The 24,256-nt window shown below is 42.6% G+C and overlaps 4 protein-coding genes across 5 annotated transcripts in view; all 4 read right to left on the bottom strand.

Moving 5' to 3' along the window:
- LOC139159832 (zinc finger protein 665-like) overlaps positions 1 to 24,256 on the bottom strand; it is a 161,432-nt gene that overhangs the window by 37,135 nt on the left and 100,041 nt on the right. The gene's annotated exons all lie outside the window — the stretch shown is intronic.
- LOC139159849 (zinc finger protein 568-like) overlaps positions 7,110 to 24,256 on the bottom strand; it is a 22,881-nt gene continuing 5,734 nt past the window's right edge. The window contains exon 2 of the mRNA XM_070737273.1: positions 7,110 to 9,697. Within this exon, the coding sequence (XP_070593374.1) occupies positions 8,366 to 9,607 (1,242 nt within the window). The 5' untranslated portion in view covers positions 9,608 to 9,697 and the 3' untranslated portion in view covers positions 7,110 to 8,365. The remainder of the gene's footprint in view (positions 9,698 to 24,256) is intronic.
- Positions 13,259 to 24,256, bottom strand: part of LOC139159850 (zinc finger protein 678-like) — a 16,565-nt gene continuing 5,567 nt past the window's right edge. The window contains exon 2 of the mRNA XM_070737275.1: positions 13,259 to 15,829. Within this exon, the coding sequence (XP_070593376.1) occupies positions 14,498 to 15,739 (1,242 nt within the window). The 5' untranslated portion in view covers positions 15,740 to 15,829 and the 3' untranslated portion in view covers positions 13,259 to 14,497. The remainder of the gene's footprint in view (positions 15,830 to 24,256) is intronic.
- The window catches only part of LOC139159219 (zinc finger protein 91-like), a 21,926-nt gene continuing 19,364 nt past the window's right edge, over positions 21,695 to 24,256 (bottom strand). The window contains exon 4 of the mRNA XM_070736567.1: positions 21,695 to 23,356. Within this exon, the coding sequence (XP_070592668.1) occupies positions 21,982 to 23,356 (1,375 nt within the window). The 3' untranslated portion in view covers positions 21,695 to 21,981. The remainder of the gene's footprint in view (positions 23,357 to 24,256) is intronic.

The raw sequence follows: 24,256 nt of genomic DNA, 5'->3' as shown, positions 1-24,256 counted from the left end.
ATAGTATTAATATCATGGGGGAAAAGAGTGTTTTGAAAGGATTATATGTTTTCTATATGGTTTTTTTCTCTCTTTTTAAAACTAGGATAAGATGGTGACTATATGTAATATACTATGCACAGCTTTAAAAAAGGGGGGGTATAATTTTAGAGGGAATGTATTTTGTTTTGGAGAATATCTGGTTTGAGGAAAGGGGAATTATTTACTAAGTAAAAAGCTTTTTATGTTTTATATGATACTGGTTATAATGAAGCTTTGACAGATTCTTTATATTTTTTTAAATAATTTTTTTAATATGCCAAAACCCCCACACATGTGTATATGGAAATATATGATCTGAATGGATAAGTATGTTAAGCGATGGCAAGAATGTAAGAAAATGATCTCAAACTTTAGGAACAGCTAATTGATTCTATAAGATTTTTGTAAGATATAAGATATAACATGTATGAAATAAGTATCAAAAATGAATTAAGAATGGAATGAATATATCTAGATAAGAAATGAACTGATTCTTGGAATAAGCTATTTTCTAATGAAAAAAAATCTTTTTTATAAAGCAATTTTAAAAGTTTGCAAAAATTGAAAATGTTTCACGGAGAAAAATTTAATATTTGGGAAAATTTAAATTTAAATCTAGAATGTAGGATTTATCAGAAACACATGTGTAGATGGAAATATATGCATTTGAATGGAGAAGAGGAATGAAGTATGTTAAACAATGGCAAGAATATGAGAAATACATGGTTATATGGAAATATATGGATGTGAAGGGAAAAGAGGAGTGAAATAAATAATGAAATAATCAAATGAATTTACTTAGATAAGAATTGAACTGAATTTTGATTTAAGCTACCGTATTTTTCGCTCCATAAGACGCAGTTTTTCTCCTCCCAAAGTAGGATGAAAAATCAGCCCCATCTTATGGAGCGAAGATGCAGGCAGGGAGGGGGGGGGGAGGCTGCGAACTCGGAAGCGCCATCCCGCCGGCTGGCTGGCTAGCTGCTGCCTGGCCCCCTCCCTCCCGGAGGAGGGTCTCCCTCCGCACCACCAGCGGCGCTCCCCCCGGAACCGGCTCCTCGCTCTCCCCCCGCCGCCCGCCGCGTTTGCAGGAGGTGGGGAGGGTCGGGCGGCCCGCCAAGGCCAGGAGGGATGCCGCTGCCCCCCCTTCCCTCTCTCCGCCCGCCGCTGCGCCTCCTTGACGCCGAGAGGAAATGCCGGCAAAGGTTTTTCTCAGCGGAGGCCATTGTCTGTTGCTCTCACTCACTCTCGTTCTCTCTCCGTTCTTCTCAGCGGTGACGAGCGCACGCCCTGCCCGCCTCACCTTTGCCGAGAGCACTTTCGCCCCGGGCTCTCAGCAAGGGGCTTGTAGGAGAGGCGGGGCCGGCAGCAAAGGTGATATTCAATGTCGGGGGCGCACGGGCGGTTGCGCGCGCTCCTTATCTCCCTGCTAGCCCACTCGGAATATTCAAAATAAGAAAAGCCTTTGCCGGCGAAGGTTTTTCTTATTTTGAATATTCCGAGTGGGCTAGCAGGGAGATAGGGAGCGCGCGCAACCGCCCATGCGCCCCCGACATTGAATATCACCTTTGCCGCCGGCCCTGCCTCTCCTACAACCCCCTTGCTGAGAGCCCGGGGCGAAAGTGCTCTCGGCAAAGGTGAGGCGGGCAGGGCGTGCGCGCGTCATCGCTGAGAAGAACGGAGAGAGAACGAGAGTGAGTGAGAGCAACAGACAGCAAGATAGAGAGAAAGTGAGAAAGAGAGAGTGAGAGAAAGGGGTGGAGAGAAAGAGATAGCAAGAGAGAGAGAACAAGACAGAGAAAGAGCGTGAGAAAGAAAACAAGAGAGAAAGAGTGAGAGAGAGAGAAAGCAAAAGAGACAGAAAGAAAACAAGAGAGAAAGTGAGAAGAAGAGAGAAAGAGGGGGAGAGAGAGAGAAAGAGAGGGGGAGAGAGAGAAAGAGAGGGAGAGGGAGAAAGAGAGTGGGAGAGATAGCAAGAGAGGGAGAGAGAGAGGGAAATGCGGGAGAGGGGGGAGAGAAAGAGAGAGGGAGAGGGGGGAGAGATAGCAAGAGAGGGAGAGAGAGAGAAAGAGAGAGGGAAAGGGGAGAGAGGGGGGAGAGAAAGAGAGAGGGAGGGAGAGAGAGGAGATAAAGGAAGAGGAGAGAGAGAAAGGAAGAGAAAGAAAGAAAGAGGGATAGAAAGAGAGTGAGAGATGCTCAGTGAGCCTTTCTTTGAAGTTGCCTTTCTTTCTTTCTTTCTTTCTCTCTTTCTTTCTTTTTCTCTCTTGCTCTCTTTCTTTTTTCTTTCTCTTGCTTTCTTTCTTTCTCTTGCTTTCTCTCCTTCCTTCCCTCCTTCCATTTCTTTCATTCCCCCTCTCTATTTTTATTTCTCTTTCATTTTCTTTCTTTCTTGCTTGCTTTCTTTCTTGCTCTTTTTCTTTCTCTCTTTCTTGCTCTTTTTCTTTCTCTTTTACCTTCCCTTCCTCTATTTCTTCTTTTCTTTCTCCTTCCTACCTTCTTCCCTCCCTCCCTCCCTTCAGTCCTTCCTCTCTTACTCTCCCCTTTCATAGGTTTCCTTGCTTCCTTCCTCTGTTCCTGTCCCTTCCCCCTTTCTTTCCTTCCTTCCTTCCTTCCTTTCCTCCCTCCATTTCTTGCGTTCCTTTTCCTTCCTCCCTTCTTTCCTCCCTCACTCCCTTCTTTCACTCCTTCCTCTCTTCCTCTCCCTTTTTTGGCTCAAAATATTTTTTTTCTATTTTCCTCCTCTAAAATCTAGGTGCATCTTATCAGCAGGTGCGTCTTATAGAGCGAAAAATACGGTATCTTCTAATGAAAATATGTTATTTACTTTATTGATTTAAAACTATCAAAAATATGATCGAAGAAGGGGAAGCTTTTCCTATTACCTATTGGGATCAATTTAAATAGAATTGGGCATGAGAATTCCGCTGGGCTTGCATTGATACAGTTAGAGTAGGGCATAAAAAATTTAGCTGGACATACAGCGTTATATTTATAATTGGATATTGAAGGGCTTTCTTCCTTCCCATTAAAAATTTTCTTATGAACAATGATGGACAAATTACCTTAGATATTTAAATCTCAGATTATAAATTTGAAAGAGCGTATTATTAATTTTTGAAAGATTATAAATTGGGTCAGAATTAGGGAAGGGGAATTTTCTTTTTTATTCACTGGGACCAACAACTTAGATTAGGGTATGATGATTCCACTGGGTATGCAGAGACAAAACTAGACTAAGGCACGATGATTCAGCTGGGTATGCAGCTTTATATATAAAAGTTGACCCCGGTGGGCTGTTAAGGAAATTTCTTTTCTTTTCTTTGTTCGGGTTGGAGGATTCTGATGGGTATGTTCTTTTTTATAAAGCAATTTTAAAACTCTGCAAATCTTGGAAATTTTATTTATTTATTTATTAGATTTGTGGGCGGCTCACAACAACAATAAAACAATATACAACAGATCTAATAATTTAAAAACACTAAAAATCCCATTATTAAAAGCAAACATACACACACAGCCATACCATGCATAAACTGTATAGGCCCGAGGGAGATGTCTCAATTCCCCCATGCCTGATGGCAGAGATGGGTTTTAAGGAGTTTGCGAAAGGCAAGGAGGGTGGGGGCAGTTGTAGCCTCTGGGGGGGGGAGCTGGTTCCAGAGGGTTGGGGCCGCCACAGAGAAGGCTCTTCCCCTGGGTCCCGCCAAACGCCAAATGCTATAAGGAGATAGGTGGAGAAGTCAATGAGAAGAAGAGGAAAGTTCTTCTTTGCTCTTTCCTCCTCTTCTTTTTTTTTGTTTTGCGCTTTTCTTTTCTTTTTTCTAGCTTTCTCTCTTTATTCTGCTCCGTCTTTACATCTAAATTTATCTTATCTATTTGGTGTAATTTTCTATTTTCTGTCTTACGTTTTTTTCTTTTCTTAATTTCTTTTTAGACTTTATTTTATTTTTATAGATTTAGATTAGATTAGATTAGATTTATTGGATTTATATACTGCCCCTCTCCGCAAACTCGGGGCGGCTCACAACAAGGTAAAAACAATACATAATAACAAATCCAATACCCACCAATCCAATTACAATTTAAGCTAAAAAATTCATTAAAAAAACAACCCCAGAATATAAAAAAAACAAGCACACAATCAATCTAACACCGAAACAACATGGGCAAGGGGGAGATCTTTCAGTTCCCCCATGCCTGATGGCAGAGGTGAGTTTTAAGAAGTTTGCGAAAGGCAAGGAGGGTGGGGGCAATCCTAATCTCAGGGGGGAGCTGGTTCCAGAGGGTCGGAGCCGCCACAGAGAAGGCTCTTCCCCTGGGTCCCGCCAGACGGCATTGTTTAGTCGACGGGACCCGGAGAAGGCCAACTCTGTGGGACCTAACTGGTTGCTGGGATTCGTGCAGCAGAAGGCGGTCCCGGAGATAATCTGGTCCGGTGCCATGAAGGGCTTTATAGGTCATAACCAACACTTTGAATTGTGACCGGAAACTGATTGGCAACCAATGCAGACTGCAGAGTGTTGGAGAAGCCCATGATTGCTCTCACAGCTGCATTCTGCACGATCTGAAGTTTCCGAACACTTTTCAAAGGTAGCCCCATGTAGAGAGCGTTACAGTAGTCGAGCCTCGAGGTGATGAGGACATGAGTGACTGTGAGCAATGACTCCTGGTTCAAATAGGGCCGCAACTGGCGCACCAGGCGAACCTGGGCAAACGCCCCCCTCGCCACAGCTGTAAGATGTTTCTCTAATGTGAGCTGTGGGTCGAGGAGGACGCCCAAGTTGCGGACCCTCTCTGAGGGGGTCAATAATTCCCCCCCCAGGGTAATGGATGGACAGATAGAATTGTCCTTGGGAGGCAAGACCCACAGCCACTCCGTCTTGTCTGGATTGAGTTTGAGTTTATTCACACCCTTCCAGGCCCCAACAGCCTCCAGGCACCGGCACATCACTTCTCACACTCTGTGCATGCAGAGAGTTAATTTAATTTTATTTTGATTCTAACCTTTTTATTTTTAATTTTTTATATAAAATAATTAGTAATTAGGTTTGTAATTGGATTGATTAGGCAATATTTGGTGATATTATTGGGTTTATTTTTTCCCCTTTGACCAGGCTACTGTAAGATTTTTCAAATGTTTTTCTTTTAAGGGTATTTTATTAATAGGCATTAACTATCTGTAAAGGGTATTGATTATATATGAAAATTGATATGGAAGCCATTAGGAGAGATCTGAAACATTTCAGCCTATTCAATGTGAGATACAGTGATCCCCCGCTCGTTGCGAGGGTTCTGTTCCAGGACCCCCCGCAACGAGCTGGTTTTCGCGAAGTAGCGCTGCGGAAGTAAAAACACCATCTGCGCATGTGCAGATGGTGTTTTTAACTTCCGCAGCGCTAGCGAGGAGCCGAAGATTGGGGGCGGCGCGGCTGTTTTAAAACGTCGCCGCCGGCATGGGGGGCTTCCTAGCAGCCCCCCAAACCCGGGTTGGGGGTCCGGGGGGTGCTGGCAAGCCCCCCATGCCGGTGGCGACGTTTTAAAACAGCTGCGCCGCCCCCAATCTTCGGCTCCTCGCTAGCGGGCAGGCAGGCGGCGGACAAGCCGTTCGCTGGCGCTGGCTCTCGCCGCTTTTGAGCTGAGTCCTGAAGCGAATTCGCTTCAGGACTCAGCTCGAAAGCGGCGAGAGCCAGCGCCAGCGAACGGCTTGTCCGCGCTCGCTCTCGCCGCTTTCGAGCTGAGTCCTGAAGCGAATTCGCTTCAGGACTCAGCTCGAAAGCGGCGAGAGCTAGCGCCAGCGAACGGCTTCTCCGCGCTCGCTCTCGCCGCTTTCGAGCTGAGTCCTGAAGCGAATTCACTTCAGGACTCAGCTCGAAAGCGGCGAGAATGAACGGTGTGGGCGGGCGAAGGGCGGGCGGCAGCGAGGAGTTTGCGTGGGCGGTGGGGAAACTCCTTGCTGATGCACGTTGCTCGCCCTCCCGCCAGCAAGAGGGGGAAGACCCAGGGAAGCCGCCCAGCAGCTGATCTGCCGGGCGCCATCTACGCATGCGTGCCCATAGAAAAAAGGGCACGCATGCGCAGATAGTGTTTTGAATTCCGGGTTGAAAAATCGCAAATTACCCTGTTCGCAATGGTCGGGGATGCAATAACCGGGGGATCACTGTACTAGAATTTGGAACAGCTTAAATGGGATCTTAGCTAATATTATATTTTTATAGCATTAAAAAATTGGGCAGCTATTTTTATCCAGATGTCAAAAGTGAAGGTTTGTATATTATAACTTCCTGAAATTGATTTAATGTAACACAATTTGATGTTGTTGTTATAATTTTTATTGTACTGTGATTGGAGAGAAAAAATTAAAAAAATCTTTGCCGAAAGTTTTGGACTGGTAGATCGAAAGCAAGAGATCAACCACAGACTCTTTCAGCGCAATTAATATGGACTGACTTTAATTTGATAAACAATCTGATCTAAACTAACTAAAATCATTGTGAAATAACACATCTGGAACAGATTTGGCAGCAGAAGGGGGATGGCATCAGACCAGAATATCTCCGGGACCGCCTTCTGCCGCACGAATCCCAACGACCAGTTAGGTCCCACAGAGTTGGCCTTTTCCGGGTCCTGTCGACTAAACAATGTTGTTTGGTGGGACCCAGAGGAAGAGCCTTCTCTGTGGCGGCCCCGACCCTCTGGAACCAACTCCCCCCCCCCGAGATCAGAATTGCCCCCCCTTCCTCGCCTTTCGTAAGCTCCTTAAAACCCACCTTTGTCATCAGGCATGAGGGAACTGAGATATTCCCTTCCCCCTAGGCCTCTACAATTTATGCATGGTATGCTTGTGTGTATGTTTAGTTTTTTAAATGAGGGTTTTTAAAATTACTTTAAATATTAGATTTGTTACACGCTGTTTTATTATTGTTGTTAGCCGCCCTGAGTCTACGGAGAGGGGCGGCATACAAATCTAATAAATAAATAAATAAATGTGAGAAAGTTGGTGGGAAGTTGAAATAAGGCGTTGAGAATGACTTGACAAACTGGAAGAGCACATAGAAGATAAGGGAAATCAGCAACCCTGGGCATTTGGATTTTTCCTTTTCATTCTTTTTGGCAATACAATTAAATAATTCAGAAGATTTACATGAGCTGGTCACATAACCACAATGGACTTTTGGCTGCTTCTTCAGCTTTGATTTACTATGAAAATGTATGTACTATTTTTCTCACACTCTGTGCATGCAGAGAGTTATTGTTAATGGCGAGTATTCCGAGCAGAGACAGGTTACAAGCGGTGTGCCACAAGGGTCTGTTCTGGGTCCTAGTCTTTTTAATATGTTTGTGAGTGACATAGGGGAAGGTTTGGTAGGGAAGGTTTGCCTATTTGCCGATGACTCTAAAGTGTGCAATAGGGTTGATATTCCTGGAGGGGTCTGTAATACGGTAAATGATTTAGCTTTACTACATAAGTGATCAAAGCAATGGAAACTGCAGTTTAATGTTTCCAAATGTAAAATAATGCACTTGGGGAAAAGGAATCCTCAATCTGAGTATTGCATTGGCAGTTCTGTGTTAGCAAAAACTTCAGAAGAGAAGGATTTAGGGGTAGTGATTTCTGACAGTCTCAAAATGGGTGAGCAGTGTGGTCGGGCAGTAGGAAAAGCAAGTAGGATGCTTGGCTGCATAGCTAGAGGTATAACAAGCAGGAAGAGGGAGATTGTGATCCCCTTATATAGAGCGCTGGTGAGACCACATTTGGAATACTGTGTTCAGTTCTGGAGACCTCACCTACAAAAAGATATTGACAAAATTGAACGGGTCCAAAGACGGGCTACAAGAATGGTGGAAGGTTTTAAGCATAAAACGTATCAGGAAAGACTTAATGAACTCAATCTGTATAGTCTGGAGGACAGAAGGAAAAGTGGGGACATGATCGAAACATTTAAATATGTTAAAGGGTTAAATAAGGTTCAGGAGGGAAGTGTTTTTAATAGGAAAGCGAACACAAGAACAAGGGGACACAATCTGAAGTTAGTTGGAGGAAAGATCAAAAGCAACGTGAGAAAACATTATTTTACTGGAAGAGTAGTAGATCCTTGGAACAAACTTCCAGCAGACGTGGTTGGTAAATCCACAGTAACTGAATTTAAACATGCCTGGGATAAACATATATCCATTGTAAGATAAAATACAGGAAATAGTATAAGGGCAGACTAGATGGACCATGAGGTCTTTTTCTGACGTCAGTCTTCTATGTTTCTATGTGTGAGGCCAATCCGCTGTGTGACTTTGAGTGTGACTGTGAAGTATTGAAGGTAGGGCAAAACATTTCTCACACTCCAGACATTTATGTTTTTTCTCCGGTGTGGATTCGCTCATGTATCACAAGAGAATCTTTCCGTGAAAAACATTTATCGCATTCTGAGCATTTGTAAGGTTTCTCTCCTGTATGGATTCGGCTGTGATTTCTAAAGGAATCTAAACGAGCAAATGCTCTCCCACAGTCCAAACATCTGTAATTTTTTACCCCTGTGTGAATTTTTATATGCTCTCGAAGGGTTGATTTCTGACGAAAAAATCTTCCACAGTCGAAGCATTGATATGGCTTTTCCCCTGTGTGGGTTTTTTTATGTCCCCAAAGGCTTTGCATGTGTACAAAGCATTTTCCACATTCTAGGCAGCTGTGTGGCTTCTCTCCTGTGTGGACCCTCAGATGCCTTCCAAGATTTGATTTTTGGGAAAAGCATTTCCCACACTCCCTACATTTGAATGGCTTCTCTCCTGTGTGGATTCTCTCATGAATCTTAACCTCTCTTTTTGTCAAAAAAGTTTTCCCACACTCCCCACATTTATGGGGTTTTTCTCCTTTGTGCCACCTCTGGTGTCTCCGAAGGTCAGAAGGACCCATAAATCTTCTCTCACACTCTGTGCATTCATAGGGTCTCTCTCCAGTGTGAATTCTCTGATGTCGCACCAGGGTTGATTTATCCGTAAAACATTTCCCACATTCGAGGCACTTTTCATTTTTCTCCCCTGTGTGTGTTTTCCAATGAAGGTGAAGAGATGAACTCCGGATGAAACATTTTCCACAATCAAAGCATTTGTAAGATTTGATTCCTGCATGAATCTTAGCATGGTGCCAAAGACCTGATTTATGAGCAAAGCTTTTCTCACATTCCCAACACTTGTAAGGTTTCTTCCCTGTGTGGATTCCCTCATGTTTAATGAGAATGGCTTTTTCATGAAAAAACTTCCCACATTCCAGACATTGATATGGTTTCTCTCCAGTGTGGGTTTTATGATGTCTAAGAAGGCTTGACTTTCGACTAGAGCAATGGCCACATTCCTCACACTTATAGGCTTTTAGTGTTGGGGGCTTCCTGAGATCTTTGGAGTTTTTCCCAGAGAAGGATTTCTCAGCCTCCAAACCTTGACTGGATCTATTTCCCACATGGTCCTTCTTGTGGGTCAAAAGGAGGGATCTGCGAGCAAAGGATTTCCCACACTCTGAGCATTCATGGGTTCTTCCGCAGTTTTCCGGGGTGCTGCTTGTGTCTGACGGGGGATCCAAGAGTTTCCCAGGCTCCATGCTTTATGGCGGTGGCTGCCTTATGTTGATTTTCTGTTAGCTCTTGATAGATGGCTTGCAGGTAAATCTTTGGTTTCAATCTTTTATTTCCTGTTAGAAGAAGAAAGAAGTGAAAAATTATATTTCCTTTTGAGACACAGAATCATGAAATCTTAGCCTTGGCAGGGACCTTGAGGGTCTTCCAGTCGGACCCTCTTCCCAGGGTAGGGTGCTCAGTACACGATGGCAAGTGAGGAAGTCCCTAAATTTCTAGGAGTGATGTCCTTAACATATGACCATGCTTGGGACTAAAATCTCACTCCTTCAGTGAAGCAGTGTATTAATTCTTAAACGGATTGAGCCTGCCGCAGCCCTCTTCCATTTGTCTAACTGCCACACAGCTCAGGGAAGGGGGAAGAGAATGGAATGCGATCTAGCCAAAACAACCTGCTATCTCATAGGAACCAAGGTCAAGAACACCTAATTGAAAAATAAATTCCAATCACTTTTTGTATGTAAAGAATTGTAAACCGGAGCTAAGGAAGAAATTGAAACTTATTGTAAATAATATAACCCCCTAAATGGTGGTGGGGTTTTTATTGGTGTTGGGCACGTTTTAAGTATTTTTTGTTTGTTGTTAATTTAGCAGATAAACCAATTAAAAAAAATTATATATATATAAAAAAAGAACACCTAATTGGGCAATGTGACCTGTGACCCTAGATGAGGGGAGGATCTCTAAGGTTTAATTATGGTGAAAGGGCGAGAAACAGCTAGAGTTCATTTTAAGTTCATCCATATCAAAATGATGTACTTGATAAAGCAGTTCTCTGAGGAAGCCTAACGTCTCAGAGAAAAAAGGAAAATACCCTCCCCCATCTCCCCAGAGGCTCTCTGGGAGCCAAAAACGCCCTCCCGGAGCCTCTGTGTGAGCCAAAAATCATCTGATTGGCACACATGCATGTTGGAGCTGAGCTAGGGCAAAGGCTTGTGTGCCAGCAGATATGGCTCCACGTGCCACCTGTGGCACCTGTGCCATAGGATCGCCATCACTATGCTAGGAGTATTAAGCCTTGGCTTTTTACAACCTTCACCCATGCCCTCCGTATCTAGCCCTCATGGAGGAAGGTGGGAAAGGGCTTTGACTTGTCTCTTAATAACAGAGTCCATCCAAGTCTCCAGGACATTTCTCCTAAAGTTCGTACAAAATAATGTACTTTTAATACCACCCTGGAAGTCAGAAGTGTCCAACGAGAGAAGATGGAGTCAAAAGTATTGAGATGGCAGCCATTTTAAAGAGCCATACATAAAAGGCAGCAGGCCTTTCACGGCCAAGCAAGGCACAATCTGGCGGCCATCTTGGCTTGTCCTGAAAACAGCTCTCTTGATTATTTTGCATGGTTTTATTAACGATTGTATACAAAGATCAAAGAAACAATACAAATATGTGTGTGAATATTGAAAAAAGACAATATGATAAGAGAATAAATCCTCCTAAAGACAGGAAAGTTAAACTTTCCCTCTCCTCAGCCAGCATTTTCAACACCAACACTTTATCACTAAATAAATAATCAGATGCATCTTCATTCCACCCTCACCCCATTTTCAGTCCAGGAGTGCTGAGACAATGGGAGGAGTCGTGAAACTTCGGAGGGGGGGTTGTCTCAGCCGAAGGGCAAAATGGCAAGAGGTGCTGGAGCCGAGTGTCTGGCAGCACGTCTCTTCCCCACCCCATTTCCCTCCAAAATGCCCAGGATCCAGACCCCTCAGCACAGTCCCGTCCCCCCCCCCGTTTGGGAGCCAATGGAAACTTCGCCGGGACGATCCCTCCTTTATTTCTTTATTGGCCAAGTGTGATTGGACACACAAGGGAGGAGATAAAAACAAATGAGAGAGTGAAGGGGGAGAGAGAGGGAAAGGACACAGAAATGAGAGAGACCTGGAAGGAGAGAATGAGAGAGAAGGAAGCAAGGGAAAAGAGAGAGGAAGAAATGGAGAGAAAAAGTGAAAGAGAGAAGTGGAGAGGAAGGAAGGAAGGAGAAATGGAGGGAACAAAGAAGGAAGGAAGGAGGAAGAATGAAATGAATGGAAGGAAGAACTTTTTGGGGGGAGTAATTTATTTTCTCTCAACATACATTTAAACAATACAGTGTTACCATCTAATTTTCCATGAATAAAATGTGGTATTTTGTTAGTAACTACGTAATATCAATCATCAAAAAAGTTGCAAAAGTTTTTTTTCTAATGTTGTCATCCATGTACATACTTTTCCTTTAATTAAATTCCCTCCTTAATGTTCCGTCAAAAAGTAGAACACCAATTACTGTATATTCCTAACTTATTGATCATTATGCCAAAGTGCTTCCTTCTTTCTTTATACATTTTTCTACAAACCAAGAAAACCTTGTATAGCCAATCAGATGTTAACAAAAGAAAATTAAAAACAAAATATAAGCATATACAAATGTTCAGACTTCTTCCCCCCTCTAAATAGTACATTTACCTAATCCCAAATTTAAAAATTTGTCTAACATTTAGCCAATTAATTGATTAGGCAATATTTGGTGATATTATTGGGTTTATTTTTTCCCCTTTGACCACGCTACTGTAAGATTTTTTCAAATGTTTTTCTTTTAAGGGTATTTTATTAATAGGCGTTAACTATCTGTAAAGGGTATTGATTTTATATGAAAATTGATATGGAAGCCATTAGGAGAGATCTGAAACATTTCAGCCTATTCAATGTGAGATACTAGAATTTGGAACAGCTTAAATGGGATCTTAGTTAATATATTTTTATAGCATTAAAAAATTGGGCAGCTATTTTTATCCAGATGTCAAAAGTGAATGTTTGTATATTATAACTTCCTGAAATTGATTTAATGTAACACAATTTGATGTTGTTGTTATAATTTTTATTGTACTGTGATTGGAGAGAAAAAATTAAAAAAATCTTTGCCGAAAGTTTTGGACTGGTAGATCAAAAGCAAGAGATCAACCACAGACTCTTTCAGCGCAATTAATTTGGACTGACTTTAATTTGATAAACAATCTGATCTAAACTAACTAAAATCATTGTGAAATAACACATCTGGAACAGATTTGGCAGCAGAAGGGGGATGGCATTGGAGCAGAATATCTCCGGGACCGCCTTCTGCCGCACGAATCCCAGCGACCAGTTAGGTCCCACAGAGTTGGCCTTTTCCGGGTCCTGTTGACTAAACAATGTTGTTTGGCGGGACCCAGAGGAAGAGCCTTCTCTGTGGCGGCCCCGACCCTCTGGAACCAACTCCCCGCAGAGATCAGAATTGCCCCCCCTCCTCGCCTTTCGTAAGCTCCTTAAAACCCACCTTTGTCATCAGGCATGAGGGAACTGAGATATTCCCTTCCCCCTAGGCCTATACAATTTATGCATGGTATGCTTGTGTGTATGTTTGGTTTTTTTAAATAAGGGTTTTTAAAATTATTTTAAATATTAGATTTGTTACACGCTGTTTTATTATTGTTGTTAGCCGCCCTGAGTCTACGGAGAGGGGCGGCATACAAATCTAATAAATAAATAAATAAATGTGAGAAAGTTGGTGGGAAGTTGAAATAAGGCGTTGAGAATGACTTGACAAACCGGAAGAGCACATAGAAGATAAGGGAAATCAGCAACCCTGGGCATTTGGATTTTTCTTTTTCATTCTTTTTGGCAATACAATTAAATAATCCAGAAGATTTACATGAGCTGGTCACATAACCACAATGGACTTTTGGCTGCTTCTTCAGCTTTGATTTACTATGAAAATGTATGTACTATTTTTCTCACACTCTGTGCATGCAGAGTTATTGTTAATGGCGAGTATTCCGAGCAGAGACAGGTTACAAGCGGTGTGCCACAAGGGTCTGTTCTGGGTCCTTTTTAATATGTTTGTGAGTGACATAGGGGAAGGTTTGGTAGGGAAGGTTTGCCTATTTGCCGATGACTCTAAAGTGTGCAATAGGGTTGATATTCCTGGAGGGGTCTGTAATATGGTAAATGATTTAGCTTTACTAGATAAATGGTCAAAGCAATGGAAACTGCAGTTTAATGTTTCCAAATGTAAAATAATGCACTTGGGGAAAAGGAATCCTCTATTGCATTGGCAGTTCTGTGTTAGCAAAAACTTCAGAAGAGAAGGATTTAGGGGTAGTGATTTCTGACAGTCTCAGAATGGGTGAGCAGTGTGGTCGGGCAGTAGGAAAAGCAAGTAGGATGCTTGGCTGCATAGCTAGAGGTATAACAAGCAGGAAGAGGGAGACTGTGATCCCCTTATATAGAGCGCTGGTGAGACCACATTTGGAATACTGTGTTCAGTTCTGGAGACCTCACCTACAAAAAGATATTGACACAATTGAACGGGTCCAAAGACGGGCTACAAGAATGGTGGAAGGTCTTAAGCATAAGACATATCAGGAAAGACTTAATGAACTCAATCTGTATAGTCTGGAGGACAGAAGGAAAAGGGGCGACATGATTGAAACATTTAAATATGTTAAAGGGTTAAATAAGGTTCAGGAGGGAAGTGTTTTTAATAGGAAAGTGAACACAAGAACAAGGGGACATAATCTGAAGTTAGTTGGGGGAAAGATCAAAAGGAAATTGAGAAAATATTATTTCATTGAAAGAGTAGTAGATCCTTGGAACAAACTTCCAGCAGACGTGGTTGGTAAATCCACAGTAACTGAATTTAAACATGCATGGGATAAACATATCCATTGTAAGATAAAATACAGGAAATAGTATAAGGGCAGACTAGATGGACCATGAGGTCTTTTTCTGCCGTCAGTCTTCTATGTTTCTATGTGTGAGGCCAATCCGCTGTGTGACTTTGAGTGTGACTGTGACGTATTGAAGGTAGGGCAAAACATTTCTCGCACTCCAGACATTTATGTTTTTTCTCCAGTGTGGATTCGCTGATGCTTCAAAAGTTGATGTTTCAGTGAAAAACATTTATCGCATTCTGAGCATTTGTAAGGTTTCTCTTCTGTATGGATTCGGCTGTGAGCTCTAAAGGAATCTAAACGAGCATATGCTCTCCCACAGTCCAAACATCTGTAATTTTTTACCCCTGTGTGAATTTTTATATGCTCTCGAAGGGTTGATTTCTGACGAAAAAATCTTCCACAGTCGAAGCATTGATATGGCTTTTCCCCTGTGTGGGTTTTTTTATGTCCCCAAAGGCTTTGCATGTGTACAAAGCATTTTCCACATTCTAGGCAGCTGTGTGGCTTCTCTCCTGTGTGGACCCTCAGATGACTTCCAAGATGTGATTTTTGGGAAAAGCATTTCCCACACTCCCCACATTTGAATGGCTTCTCTCCCGTGTGGATTCTCTCATGAATCTTAACCTCTCTTTTTGTCAAAAAAGTTTTCCCACACTCCCCACATTCATGGGGTTTTTCTCCTTTGTGCCACCTCTGGTGTCTCCGAAGATCGGAGGAATTCACAAATCTTCTCCAACATTCTGTGCATTCATAGGGTCTCTCTCCAGTGTGAATTCTCTGATGTACCACCAGGCTTGATTTATCATAAAAACATTTCCCACATTCAAGGCACTTTTCATTTTTCTCGCCTGTGTGTGTTTTACAATGACGCCGAAGATTTGAACCCCGGGTGAAACATTTTCTACAATCAAAGCATTTGTAAGATTTGATTCCTGCGTGAGTCCTCTCATGTTTCCAAAGACCTGATTTATGAGCAAAGCTTTTGTCACATTCCCAACACTTGTAAGGTTTCTCCCCTGTGTGGATTACCTCATGCTCTCTGAGAGTGGTTTTTTGACGGAAAAACTTCCCACATTCCAGACATTGATATGGTTTCTCTCCAGTGTGGGTTTTATGATGTCTAAGAAGGCTTGACTTTTGACTAAAGCAATGGCCACATTCCTCACACTTATAGGCTTTTAGTGTTGGGGGCTTCCTGAGATCTTTGGAGTTTTTCCCAGAGAAGGATTTCTCAGCCTCCAAACCTTGACTGGCTCTATTTCCCACATGGTCCTTCTTGTGGGTCAAAAGGAGGGACCTGCGAGCAAAGGATTTCCCACACTCTGAGCATTCATGGGTTCTTCCGAAGTTTTCCGGGGTGCTGCTTGTGTCTGACAGAGGATCCAAGAGTTTCCCAGGCTCCATGCTTTATGGCGATGGCTGCCTTATGTTGATTTTCTGTTAGCTGTTGATAGATGGCTTGCAGGTAAATCTTTGGTTACAATCTTTTATTTCCTGTTAGAAGAAGAAAGAAATTAAGAATTATATTTCCTTTTGAGACACAGAATCATGAAACCTTAGCCTTGGCAGGGACCTCGAGGGTCTTCCAGTCTGATCCTCTTCCCAGGGTAGGGTGCTCAGTACACGATGGTAAGTGAGGAAGTACATAAATTTCTAGGAGCGATGTCCTTAACATATGACCATGCTTGGGACTAAAATCTCACTCCTTCAGTGAAACAGTGTATTAATTCTTAAACGGATCGAGCCTGCCGCAGCCCTCTTCCATTTGTCTAATTGCCACACAGCTCAGGGAAGGGGGAAGAGAATGGAATGCGATCTAGCCAAAACAACCTGCTATCTCATAGGAACCAAGGTCAAGAATACCTAATTGAAAAATAAATTCCAATCACTTTTTGTATGTAAAGAATTGTAAACTGGAGTTAAGGAATAAATTGAAACTTATTGTAAATAATATAACCCCCTAAATGGTGGTGGGGTTTTTATTGGTGTTGGGCACGTTTTCTTTTAAGTATTTTTTGTTTGTTGTTAATTTAGCAGATAAACCAATTTTAAAAAATTATATATATATAAAAAAAGAACACCTAATTGGGCAATGTGACCTGTGATCCTAGAGGAGGGATCTCTAAGGTTTAATTATGGTGAAAGGGTGAGAAACAGCTAAAGTTCATTTTAAGTTCATCCATATCAAAATGATGTACAGTGGTCCCTCAATTTTCGCGGGTTCGAACTTCGCGAATAGCCTATACCACGGTTTTTCAAAAATATTAATTAAAAAATACTTTGCTGTTTTTTCCCCTATACCATGGTTTTTCCCACCCGATGACGTCATACATCATCGCCAAACTTTCATCTGCCTTTAATAAATGTTTTTTTAATAAACTTTAATAAATAAACATGGTGAGTAATAATCTAAATGGTTGCTAAGGGAATGAGAAATTGCAGTTCAGGGGTTTGAAGTGTTACAGGAAGGCTTGGGATACTGTTCATAGCCAAAAATGGTGTATTTACTTCCGCATCTCTACTTCACGGAAATTCGACTTTCGCGGGCGGTCTCGGAACGCAACTCCCGCGAAAATCGAGGGAACACTGTACTGTACTTCATAAAGCAGCTCTCTGAGGAAGCCTAACGTCTCAGAGAAAAAAGGAAAATACCCTCCCCCATCTCCCCAGAGTCTCTCTGGGAGCCAAAAACGCCCTCCCGGAGCCTCTGTGTGAGCCAAAAATCATCTGACTGGCACACACGCATGTTGGAGCTGAGCTAGGGCAAAGGCTTGTGTGCCAGCAGATATGGCACAGGTGCCATAGGTTCGCCATCACTGTCCTAGGTGCATTAAGCCTTGGCTTTTTACAGCCTTCACCCACGGCCCTCCGTACCTAGCCCTCATGGAGAAAGGTGGGAAAGGGCTTTGACTTCTCTCTTAATAACAGAGTCCATCCAAGTCTCCAGGACATTTCTCCTAAAGTTCATTCAAAATAATCTTCTTTTAATACCACCTTGGAAGTCCAACGAGAGAAGATGGAGTCAAAAGTATTGAGATGGCGGCCATTTTAAAGAGCCATACATAAAAGGCAGCAGGCCTTTCACTGCCAAGCAAGGCACAATCTGGCGGCCATCCTGGCTTGTCCTGAAAACAGCTCTCTTGATTATTTTGAATGATTTTATTAACGATTGTATACAAATATCAAAGAAACAATACAAATATGTGTGTGAATATTGAAAAAAGACAATATGATAAGAGAATAAATCCTCCTAAAGACAGGAAAATTAAACTTTCCCTCTCCTCAGCCAGCATTTTCAACACCAACACTTTATCACTAAATAAATAATCAGATGCATCTTCATTCCACCCTCACCCCATTTTCAGTCCAGGAGTGCTGAGACAATGGGAGGAGTCGTGAAACTTCGGAGGGGTTTTTTTTTGTCTCAGCCGAAGGGCAAAATGGCAAGAGGTGCTGGAGCCGAGTGCTGTAGGGATCCACATATTAGGCTAGGTTAGGGCTGCACAACACAATCTGTACATCTAGCTCCCATGTGTAAGGATCCATGCTCCATTAAGCCAACGTACCTGTTTCTGAGTACATTTTCCCTCATACCATGCCTTTGCTGTTACAATAGGGCAACAAAAAAGTTCACTCTGCATCTAGCTATGGAAAGTTCAAGAGGAAATAGCTTAACCACAATCATAAACAACAGCCAGATCAGGACTAGCTTAGTCTGCCCATCCAGCAAACTCAGGAAGGAAGTTGCCAACCACAATATGTACTGAAAACACTTTTTGCGGTGTTTATTCAGACACCTGGCATATATCTACTTGTAACGTGCTCCTAACTGCCAAGTAGGGAACACAAGGAAATCCATTTAATAATTGCGCAGCAAACAATTATGTTATTGGTCTATTTTCTTACTTATAACCAATAAAATCATGCAGCACTTGAAAACCTCATTTGCATATGGGGTCTATGTAACTCTGCTTTACTACAATAAAGTGTCACTCTACCCAGAGAGCATTCGTGTCCGTGTGGTTACTCTAGGATTGGTTTCGTAGTTGACCCCACTTGGTTGTGGTGTCCAAGGGTTGTCCCGGGGACGCCGTTTCCTCCGGGGACTGACCGCGACACTTCAGAGTGCCTGGCAGCATGTCTCTTCCCCACCCCGTTTCCCTCCAACATGCCCGGGATCCAGACCCCTCAGCACTGTCCCCCCCCCCGTTTTGGAGCCAATGGAAACTGCTCCGGGACGATCCCTCCTTTATTTCTTTATTGGCCAACTGTGATTGGACACACAAGGGAGGAGATAAAAACAAATGAGAGAGTGAACGGGGAGAGAGAGGTAGAGGACACAGAAATGAGAGAGACCTGGAAGGAGAGAATGAAAGAGAAGGAAGCGAGGGAAAAGAGAAAGAAATGGAGAGAAAGAAAAGGGAAAGAGAGGGAGGGAAAGAGAGAAGTGGAGAGGAAGGAGAAATGGAGCGAACAAAGAAGGAAGGAAGGAGGAAGAATGAAATGAATGGAAGGAAGAACTTTTTGGGGGGAGTAATTTTTTCTCTCTCAACATACATTTAAACAATACAGTGTACCATCTAATTTTCCATAAATAAAATGCGGTATTTTGTTAGTAACTAATATCAATCATCAAAAAAGTTGCAGAAGGTTTTTTTTTCTAATGTTGTCATCCATGTACATACTTTTCCTTTAATTAAATTCCCTCCTTAATGTTCCTTCAAAAAGTACACCAATTATATTTCTAACTTATTGATCATTATGCCAAAGTGCTTCCTTCTTTCTTTATACATTTTTCTACAAACCAAGAAAACCTTGTACAGTGATCCCCCGAGTTTCGCGATCTCGATCTTTGCGAAATGCTATATCGCGATTTTTTCACCCGATGACGTCATTCCCTTCCTTTCTCATCTTTCTTTCTCTCTCTCTTTCTCTATCTTGCTTCTTACTTTCTCACACTCTCTTCCTCCCTCTCTCATCTCTTTCTTTCCTTCTCTCTCATTCTCTATCTCTCCCCCTCTTGCTCTCGAGCAGCGGGCGGCACCCAGGGAAGGTTCCTTCGGCCGCCTAACAGCTGATCTGCTCGGCAGCGCAGTAGCAGCGAGGAGCCGAAGATGGGGTTTCCCCTTTGCGTGGGCAACGGGGAAACCCCATCTTCGGCTCCTCGCTGCTACTGCGCTGCCAAGCAGATCAGCTGCTAGGCGGCCGAAGGAACCTTCCCTGGGTCTTCAACTCCCAGAGCGGCGGACAAGCGGCGGCCGGACAAGCGGCGGACAAGTGGCGGCCGGACAAGAAAAGCGGCGGCCAGACAAGCGGACAAGCGGCGGACAAGCGGCGGCCGGACAAGCGGCGGAAAAGCGGCGGCCGGACAAGAAAAGCGGCGGCCGGACAAGCGGAAAAGCGGCGGACAAGCTGAAAAGCACCGGACAAGCGGACAAGCGGCGGACAAGCTGAAAAGCAGCGGACAAGCGGGCAGGCAGGCGGCTCCTCAGCTGCTGGGTCTTCCCAGGTGCGGAAGTGAAAACACCATCTGCGCATGCACGGCCATGGAAAAAGGGGCGCACATGCGCAGATGGTGTTTTTACTTCCGCACCACTACATCCCGAAAAATCGATTATTGCGAGGGGTCTTGGAACAGAACCCTCGCGATAATCGGGGGATCACTGTATAGCCAATCAGATCTTAACAAAAGAAAATTAAAAACAAAATATAAACATATACAAATTTCAGACTTCTTCCCCCCTCTAAATAGTACATTTACCTAACCCCAAATTTAAAAATTATTTCAGCCCATCTAACATTTACCCAATTAATACTTATCTACATTTCTTACTTGTTAATCTTAAATTTCAGTCAATTTGAGAAAAGAAAAAAGGGAAAAATTCTAAATATTCTCTATTTTCAATCAATTAAAAATCATTATTATTAATCTCCCCAACAATTCTAAATTCAATTCCATTTATGCATTAATCCAAACCAGTATCACCTACTACATATCTTATTATAATCAATACTTCTAACTTTATTAAAACAGATCAGCAATTCCTAAATTCATATATCTACCGTATATACTCGAGTATAAGTCAAGTTTTTCAGCCTGGGATAAACATACTGTATATCCATTGTAAGATAAAATACAGGAAATAGTATAAGGGCAGACTAGATGGACCATGAGGTCTTTTTCTGCCGTCAGTCTTCTATGTTTCTATGTACTCTCCAGATACTTATAACACTTTTGTGTAATCACTCTGGGATGTTTATAATCTGGCTCTGAGAGCAAAATATTCTCACACAGCCAACATTTATACCCTTTTGCCTCGTTGTGTATTGTCTGAAGTTATTTTGCTTCAGTAGGAAAAACATTTTCACTCACACCAAATAATTGTACAATATTCTCTTTTGTCACTGTGTGATGTTCCTGGTAAACATTAAGATGTGTTGAAAAAAATGGCTCCCAACGTTGTTCACAGCCGAAGAGGTTTATCTCTGCTGTGGAGTTTCTGGTGTCTCTTTAGCTTTGATTTACCATGAAAAGGTTTCTCACACACTGCGCACCTGTGAGGCCACTGTCCTGTGTGACTTCTGGTGTGATTGCGAAGTGTTGAAGGTTGGGCAAAACGTTTTCCACACTCCAGACATTTATAGGATTTCCCTTCTGTCACTGTGTGATGTTCCTGGTAACACATTAAGATGTGTTGAAATAGTATGTAATATGGTAAATGATTTAGCTTTACTAGATAAATAGTCAAAGCAATTGAAACTGCAGTTTAATGTTTCCAAATGTAAAATAATGCACTTGTGGAAAAGGAATCCTCAATCTGAGTATTGTATTGGCAGTTCTGTCTTAGTAAATACTTCAGAAGAAAAGGATTTAGGGGTAGTGATTTCTGACAGTCTCAAAATGGGTGAACAGTGCAGTCAGGAGGTAGGGAAAGCAAGTAGGATGCTTGGCTGCATAGCTAGAGGTATAACAAGCAGGAAGAGGGAGATTATGATCCCGCTATATAGAATGCTGGTGAGACCACATTTGGAATACTGTGTTCAGTTCTGGAGACCTCACCTACAAAAAGATATTGACAAAATTGAACGGGTCCAAAGACGGGCTACAAGAATGGTGGAAGGTCTTAAGCATAAAATGTATCAGGAAAGACTTAATGAACTCAATCTGTATAGTCTGGAGAGAAGGAAAAGGGGGGACATGATCAAAACATTTAAATATATTAAAGGGTTAAATAAGGTCTAAGAGGGAAGTGTTTTTAATAGGAAAGTGAACACAAGAACAAGGGGACACAATCTGAAGTTAGTTGGGGGAAAGATCAAAAGCAACATGAGAAAATATTATTTTACTGAAAGAGTAGTAGATCCTTGGAACAAACTTCCAGCAGACGTGGTAGATAAATCCACAGTAACTGAATTTAAACATGCCTGGGATAAACATATATCCATCCTAAGATAAAATACAGAAAATAGTATAAGGGCAGACTAGATGGACCAGGAGGTCTTTTTCTGACGTCAGACTTCTATGTTTCTATGCTCTCAACAATGTTCACAGCTGAAAAAATTTATCTCTTCAATGGACTTTCTGCTGCTTTAATTGGCTTTGGTTTACTATGAAAAGATTTGTCACACTCTGTGCACTTGTAAAATTACTTTCCTGCGTGATTTCGGGCGTGCCTGCGGAGTGTTGAAAGATGGACAAAGCATTTCCCACACTTCAGACATTGATATGGTTTTTCTCCAGTGTGGATTCGTTGATGCCTCACAAGATGATGTTTCTGTGAAAAACATTTATCGCACTCTGAACATTTGTGAGGTTTCTCTCCTGTGTGGATTCGGCTGTGAGTTCTAAGGTTTGATGAATGAGCAAATGTTCTTCCGCATTCTAAACATTTATAGTTTTTTTCCCCTGTGTGAATTTTTATATGCTCTCGAAGGGCTGATGAGGTTCTATAAAGTCTTCCACAGTCGATGCATTGATATGGTTTCTCCCCTGTGTGGGTTTCATGATGTCTCCAAAGGTTTTGCTTGTCTCCAAAGCATTTTCCACATTCTAGGCAGCTGTATGGCTTCTCTCCTGTGTGGACCCTCTGATGGCTTCCAAGGTATCTTTTTTGGGAAAAGCCTTTCCCACACTCCCCACATTTGAATGGTTTCTCCCCTGTGTGGATTCTCTCGTGATTCTTAACATGTGATTGTGTAACAAAACGTTTCCCACACTTCCCACATTCATAGGGTTTTTCTCCTTTGTGCCACCTCTGGTGTCGCCGAAGGTTAGAAGAATTCACAAATCTTCTCTCACACTCTGTGCATTCATAGGGTCTCTCTCCAGTGTGAATTCTCTGATGTTGGACCAGGCTTGATTTTGAGGCAAGACATTTCTCACATTCGAGGCACTTTTCATTTTTCTCCCCTCTGTGTGTTTTCTCATGATTGTGAAGATACTGACTCAGGGTGAAACATTTTCCACATTCAAAGCATTTGTAAGACTTGATTCCTGCATGAATCTTCTCATGGGACCAAAGACTTGAAGTATGAGAAAAGCTCTTCCCACATTCCCAACACTTGTAAGGCTTCTCCCCTGTGTGGATTCTCTCGTGGATTTTAAGACTTCCTATTCGAAGGAAAGATTTCCCACATTCCAGACATTGATAAGGTTTCTCTCCGGTGTGGATTTTCTGATGTCTAACAAGGTCTGCTTTTTTACTAAAGCTTAAGTCACATTCCTCATACTTAAAGGGTTTTAATGTTGGGGGCCTTCTGAGATCTTTGGAGCTTTTCCCAGAGAAGGATTTCACAGCCTCCAAACCTTGACTGGATCTATTTCCCACATGGTCCTTCCTGTGGGTCAAAAGGCGGGACCTGCGAGCAAAGGATTTCCCACACTCTGAGCATTCATGGGTTCTTCCATTGTTTTTCGGAGGGCTTCTTGTGTCTGATGGGGGATCCAAGGGTTTCCCAGGCTCCATCCCTTCTGTCTTCTGTTGATTTGCTATTATCTCTTGATAGATGGCTTGCAGGTAAATAATTGGTTACAATCTTTTCTCCCCTGTTAGAAGGAGAAAGAAGTAAAGAATTATATTTTTTTTTGAGAAACATAATCATGAAATCGTAGCCTTGGCAGGGACCTTGAGGGTCTTCCAGTCTGACCCTCTTCCCAGGGTAGAGTGCTCAGTACACATGAGGAAGTCCCTAAATTTTTAGGAGAAATGTCCTCAATGTATGACCATGCTTGGGACCGGAATCTCGATCCTTCAGTCAAGCAATGTGTCACCTCTGAAAAGGATCGAGCCTGTCGCAGCCCTCTTCCATTTCTTTAGTTGCCACATAGCTCAGGGAGAAGCATTAAATGCGATCTAGCCAAAACAACCAACTATCTCGTGGGAACCAAGGTCATTCTCAACAGGGGCCAGCAGAGAATGGAATTTGTTGCAAGGAGATGCAAGAACACCTAATTGGGCAATGTGACCTTTGACACTAAGGGAAGGGGGATCTCTGTTTAATTATGCTGAATGCATGGGAAACAGCTAGAGCTAGTTTTAATTTTATCTATGCCCAAGATAAAGGAAGCCTAGAGCTTTGATTCCTTTGTCATTAGTCGGAATCAGGACACAGTGGTTAGAGGAGGGATCACGGGACCATTTCACTCCACAACCGCCAACCCACACTCCTGGTTGCAATCACAAGTGATTTTGGAGGTCCTTAAGTGGGGGGGAGTTGCAGGCAATTGTCTGAGTTGGGTAAGTTATTATTATTATTATTTATTAGATTTGTATGCCGCCCCTCTCCGCAGACTCGGGGCGGCTCTCAGCAATGTTGGGGTGTGAAGTGGGGGAGAGGAAAGGAGGGAGGGAGGGATAGAGGGGAGGGATGAGGGAGAGAAAGAGAGAGATCAAAGGGAGAGGAAGATAGTGAAAGAGAAAG

This window comes from Erythrolamprus reginae, chromosome 2 (genome assembly GCF_031021105.1).
Source record: "Erythrolamprus reginae isolate rEryReg1 chromosome 2, rEryReg1.hap1, whole genome shotgun sequence".
NCBI lineage: Eukaryota > Metazoa > Chordata > Lepidosauria > Squamata > Dipsadidae > Erythrolamprus > Erythrolamprus reginae.
Note: the sequence above shows the minus strand (reverse complement) of the source record. Positions and strands in the feature narration are given on the sequence as shown.